Source organism: Hesperophylax consimilis, chromosome 15 (genome assembly GCF_061612785.1).
Source record: "Hesperophylax consimilis isolate HC1 chromosome 15, BYU_Hcon_1.0, whole genome shotgun sequence".
NCBI classification, from domain to species: Eukaryota; Metazoa; Arthropoda; class Insecta; order Trichoptera; family Limnephilidae; genus Hesperophylax; species Hesperophylax consimilis.
The window spans coordinates 6,628,971-6,635,192 of NC_142850.1; the positions used below are offsets into that span (position 1 = coordinate 6,628,971).

Below are 6,222 nucleotides of genomic sequence, written 5' to 3' on the forward strand. Positions count from 1 at the left end.
TCTTAAAAGTTGTTAGATAAATGCGTTTCCACGGAATCGAACCGCGTACAGAAATGTAATATATCTTCAAGAATACCTGGCTAGCTCAAGCAGGTACCGTGTTTTCAGTTCGTTGGTATTAAGAGAGAACATACGCCTTCTAGAAGTGGGTAGAACAAAGGGATATCTTGGAAATAAAACACTATTATTGGGGTGCTTTTAAATGCCTTCAAAAAGACCTATATTACAGCACTGGAATCTACGCGTAGGAAAAGCTTAAATCTCTTTGTGGACGGTTAAAAGAATGATGTTAAATTAGTGGGAAGAAAGCAGAGACAGAAATTAAATAAAAAATATAGCATGGAACGATACCGCAGGTAGTTTTGTAGACGTCCAGGGGGCAGGCAGTAGAAAAAATGAATCGAAATATACTAGTAATCAATTGACAAACAATGTAGAAAGAATGAATCGAAATATATTAGTAATTAATTAACAAACACTGTTTAGCAAAGCAAGTCTCGAATTCAAAGCGGAGCACGTAACACCCTCTCGCAACCAGAGTTAAAATCCAAGAGCCGGTCTCCCTTCGTTCGGAGCTGAGGACCCCTTTGCCCCGCCTCCTCCGATAATAGTCACACCCACTTTAAACGCAACCACGGGGTGGCCATATGAAAGAATTTAAAAATACAAAGTACTTGATTTTAAGAAAATATTACGGGGTTGAATGTTTTAATTTTAAGAAAGTTCATTTCATAACAAAGTATTACACAAAACATATAGAATGACACTCCAACCAAATATTCCACACGTTTGACGTAGTAGAGTATAAAACAACTTTTCAGCAAACACATACTAACATTAAGAGTTAAAAGAGCGTACACATAAAATATTAAAAAATCGGTCGAAGAGCACAATAAAAGCATTCAACAATCTTACACTCGATACAAAAAATGAGGGAAACAATAAATATTTCACAAAGAAAAGAAAAAGGCGATATTACAAAAAATAACAGCGTCGACTAATTTTTGTCGATTTTTTTATTGACTATTAATCGGTAGCCATTTAAAATCCTATGTTTTTCTAAGATCGCTAAGCGGATGTCACACGCAAACATAATAAACTAACAGAAACAATTATCATGTCATATAAGAAAATTGGTGACCGGGTATGTCATCAAAATGATAATTCAACACACATGATAATTTTTATTAACAACAAGCTGACGTGTACGCCTTGTTTGGGGTAATGAATGTTCGGAATAAAGTTTTAAGGTTGTGAATTCTATTGTACCTGACATCTGGTTCAATATTTAAAATGGAAAAAATATTGTTTCACTTCATCGTGCCGTGTATCCCTCGGGCTTTCTTGGCTTCTTTTACCATTCACCTCAAAGTCATACATTCTCCTTACACCCTTTATTCGTTAATCACTTACGTCCATAGACATATGAATATTAGTAGACCTGCCCTAAGTGATTAAAAGCGTATTATCCCCACTCCCCATACCGGTTCCATTGGAACCGGCTGGGCTGGCGTATGGCCTCAAGTGAAATTTGAAAACGTGACGTCATCATTCTTGTGCGAACTATGGTCGAGGCATCATCGGTTCATTTTACGAAATAACACGGCAAAATGTTGACTTGTACTATGAAAACTTGTAAAAATAGATGTGAAAAAGAGAATAAACCCAATTGTCGTATTACATTCCATATATAAGCATAATTTTACTTTATTTTAAGCATATTCACATCGTATAATATAGATCAGTTTTAGAAACATATTATACTATCATATCGAGAAACGTCTGGACGCGAAACACAAAGCTGGTTGGTTGCTGGGAAGTAAATTACGAACATTTATAAAAGTGTCTTAACTAAATACTTAAAAATACTTTTTTTGCCGAATTTGGACTTCGCAAATTTGTTCATAACGTGGCGAGTAATTTGCGCTCCCATGTAAAAATGTCTATTCATTCCAAAGCAGATTTTACTTTTAAGAAGTAAATGGTGATATTATAATGCGAGATGCCTATTTACTGTCAGATTGATTTATTGACGAATCACAGTCAGCCTTACGCCCTTCGTTCTTCAACAGTTGATTTTACCCCTCGCCATTATCTTCTCGTCTATTAATTCCTATGTCTGTGCTTACGTCTCATTTTACTACAAATATTTATTTGATTCATATCTTCCTCGGGTGCAACCTAACCCAATATCTGCACTGTTATGAGATACGGAGTCGAATTAAAGCCGAAGTATTGTATTTCTTTAACAGTAACATTGTGGTATACAGTAGCAAATGGTGTAAAAAGTCGGAAGCGCCCGAGAAAGATAATAGCAATAGCGAGGCATTGCTGGGAATCCACTTTTTTTTTCTACATGACATATTTTCCTGGGAAGTTCAAAATTTCTTCTATGAACGACAACATATATTCTTCTCGTTTTATGTGTTGTATTATGCGTGTCCATATTATCTCAGCATCATCTTATCCTGTTGAAAACGACCACATCTGATTTAAACTCTTTTAGATTCCTCCTTCAATATTTCATTCGGCTTTATTTTCAATTATTAATGAATAAAATATATCTTTATAAGTAAACGAATTTTTGCTGATATTTTAGTTTTTTATGGCTTTGAACACCGATGTTACAATAATAAAAAGTAAAATATTGGATATTTATCACCCCTATCTACGTTTGGTGACTTAGCAGGGGTGCCCTGGTTAATGGGGTGAGGTTTGTTTAGGTCTTGGCGGCGGATGCGTTTGATTACCTACTGCGGGTATGCCGGTTCGGGAGGGACTTCTGAACACATAGATCGCATATTCCTACCTATCCCATATACCTATTTCCTTCGCAGAACTTCCTCTCCTCCTTTTCCATAAAAACACCCTCCACACAGCATCCCAAAAGAGGTTAGAAAACTCGTGTGGAACTAATATAAAAAACAACTAAACATAAATTAAATAATGGAGTTCCACTAAATAAACACAGTAAAAATAACTAATTAATAATTTAAAAAGCATTTTTGGGACATATAAACATAAAAATAAGTGTAGTTTTTAGTTATATGACAGCAACATTTTTTTAAGATCATACCGAAGAAGGTTAGAAAAAGTAATGGGGGGGATAATTTTATATAATTATTGACTATGCGTAGCGTATTCCTGTTTTAACTCCACCGTTTTGCATTTCGTATGACTTTCTAATATAAATATGTTTATACGTTTCGTTTCAACATGGTGGTCGTTTTAATGGTTCAGTAAAGATTCCTTTTTCAAATGTGAAATCTTCACAATTTTTTAGACATTATTTTTCACATTTTTTCAATATTATGGTACCTACCTTCTCGGAGAAAGTATCACAAAAGAATTGTCATTGAGACAGTGATGTTTCATTAAACAAATTGTATTTTTCTCAATATGTTTTTAAATGTTTCGTGAAATATACGGTTTATACAAGAAGTTATGTATTTAAGTACTTACTTAAAAATCTTAATATGAGAGAGGAAATTTTGGTTTTGATTACTACTAGGATACATTGATCCCTGAAGGAGGAAGTTTCGCTTTAATATTCATAATTCAAATAAATTATTGATATCATGTGCCAACGTTCTCCACCTCTGCAATACTTAAGAATATAAGATGACAAATTATTCATTAACATATTAAATCTCTACATGTTCTGACTTCTCAATCAATTTGTGCTTCGAATATAAAAGACTGGTAACCTTCAAGGGCAAATCAGTCCGTTTTATTTGGCGAAGTGTAACGCAGTCAACCACCCCCGCTACCCTTAAATTATCTCTACAAGATGAAGCCTTATATGTGCCTGTTCTTTGTAGCAGCTGCCTTCGTAACTATTCAGGTACGAAAATCTAAAAATACAAATACATTCAGTAACAAAACATAAAAAAATAAATAAAAAATATAACGTTCACAAATAGGAATCGAACCCATGATCTCTTGTACCACCGGGACAGCGTCTTAACCACTTGACCATTGGTGCCTATTTATTAAACGTCTTATTTGTCGTTCTCATATTTCAATTCATAAATAACATTATTATCTTGCAAATAAAAGTTGTTCAGTAAAAATTTAATATTAAAAAGTTCAGGTTTGATAGCTGTATTATATGGTGACCGGATAAATCATCACAATGATAATTCATCACATCTTTAAAAAGTTATATAAAGTCATGGAAAGTGATGAAACAAAACTCTTATTAACTGAGTTAAGTAGGTTAGGTTAGGTTAGGTTAATTTTTTTAATTTTTTTTCATCGTTTCTAATGACTTTATATCACTTTTTAAAAGTGTGTTGAATTGTCATTGTGTTGAGTTATCATGGAACCGTATTATATAGTTAGAAAGTGAAATAGTTATATTTCTATAAAACAATTTCACTTTCTAACTACATAATACAGATATTTCCACGTAACTTTTTCTCCTTCTAACTGCATAATACAGCTATATAATATGTGACCGTAGCCTTTTATGATTTTTCTGTTTCAGATTTTTGTTTAGAAATCGCTAATATTGTCTTCAATAATTAAATAATAATTTTCAATAATAGAAGAATAATACATACAATAATATTCTGCATTAGAGGTGATTATAATATTGTTCACTTAACTGAAGATTAAACAGTTGTTTTTTAAATTTATTCTTTCGAGTCTCCTATTTCAGGCTATCGGGGAGAAGATTGTAAATTTGGATACCCTCATGGCCTATGCTTATCTTAACACTTTCAGTCTGTATTATTTAAGTCGTAGAGTCCACAAATAAATATGTCAACTCATAAAAACAATTATCATTGTAATAATAATTAAAAATAATCGTTTTTTAAAGAGCAATTAAGTCATTAAGCAGATAATTATATCAATGAAATGATTTTTTCATCGTTTAGTAGGATTTTAAAATGTGATCTAAGTACCTACTTAATTATCTATGGAAAAAATATATATTTTTAGGCGAAACCTTACAAGAGCATTCCTGTCAGTACGGTGTGTAGACAGAGGACATAAATTAAACCTCGGTTTAGTTCAGTTTAAAGGCGGAATTAGAGACGGGCTGTAAGAAGGTCGGAGTAAATAAAATGGACGTTAATCAATGTAGGGGGAAAGACATATATATATACAACTTATAGGTTAAATTCTAGAGTTCTGCAAAGTTCAAAGATCGAAATCTTTTGAGAAAATGATTGACGAAAAAAAAACATTCCTTTTTAAATACAACATTTGAATTTCGATTTTGTTTTAGTGAATGAACAAATGCAAATCTTGGAAGAGGAAATTAAACAACTTCCCGAAATTCAATTGAGCTGAAACTCGACAGATAGATTCGTTATCTATGACAATACATTGTATCAACTTTTTTGTGGCAATCACGCATACACACTCGGACATGTATGCAATCTCTGAAATTGGATGACCTTTAAAGATGTTAATATTCGGAATAAATGTCGGTCCTACCCAATCGGGATTTGGCTCAGTGCTTAGTGCGGTTGATTCCACTCCCTGGGAGAAGTAAAATAAATAAAAAATATTATATAATTATGTGTATTTTCCTCGTTGCAGGGTTTGTCCGACGAATTAAATGCACACATCGCCAAGCTCTCCAAGGACTGTGCAGATGAAACCAAGGTCAACTCAGATGAGGTCGAAAAGCTGAGAAAGAAAGACTGGTCTTCCAATGACTTGACAGTCAGGGACTACGTCAAGTGCCTCACCAAGAAGACCGTGATGGATGAAAACGGCAAGTTCAAGAAGGAACTGTCCACGGCAAGCGTCACTGGAGCAGAGAAACAGAAGGTCTCAGACACATTGGACAAGTGCGAGAAACAAGTTGGAGAAGTCACCTTGGATACAGCTTGGGACTTCGCCAAGTGTTATTACTCCATTCTGCCTGAACATTCTGTCTTCTAAACCAACATATCTATTAAATTTACCGAATATTGTTTTCACCCTTTTGTACTAAAAATCTTCGAAATAGGTTCTTACACAAGGATTTTGATTAATAATAAAGTTTTTTCAAATATTGATCATTGTTCGATTTTGAACATTTCTCTGTAATGTTTTACAAGGATACTGTGTTTCTACTTGTGACGGCAGAATAAAGCTGTATCAAAAATATACCAACACCACAGAACAGGTTCTCCTAGTGAGGTGTTCACAAAACACTACTACTATCCTATTTACGCTAGAGGTAGGCGTTTCGGTTTCCTTAAAAAAAACCACAAGCGATCC

At 33.7% G+C, this 6,222-nt stretch overlaps 1 protein-coding gene across 1 annotated transcript; it reads left to right on the forward strand.

Annotated features, from left to right (window-relative positions):
• Nucleotides 1–3,635: 3,635 nt before the first annotated feature.
• LOC149417234 (general odorant-binding protein 56a-like) lies at nucleotides 3,636–5,968 on the forward strand. Its single transcript, XM_089640171.1, has 2 exons — nucleotides 3,636–3,844; nucleotides 5,554–5,968. Exons 1-2 carry the CDS (start codon nucleotides 3,791–3,793, stop codon nucleotides 5,899–5,901), a joined length of 402 nt encoding a protein of 133 aa, XP_089496297.1. The 5' UTR covers nucleotides 3,636–3,790; the 3' UTR covers nucleotides 5,902–5,968.
• Nucleotides 5,969–6,222: the final 254 nt, after the last annotated feature.

Bases quoted from the DNA above. Each gene is read 5' to 3' on its own strand.
- LOC149417234 (XM_089640171.1), top strand. From the start codon at position 3,791: ATGAAGCCTTATATGTGCCTGTTCTTTGTAGCAGCTGCCTTCGTAACT. The intron at 3,845-5,553 runs GTACGAAAATCT...TCCTCGTTGCAG, and splicing joins CTGCCTTCGTAACTATTCAG to GGTTTGTCCGACGAATTAAA.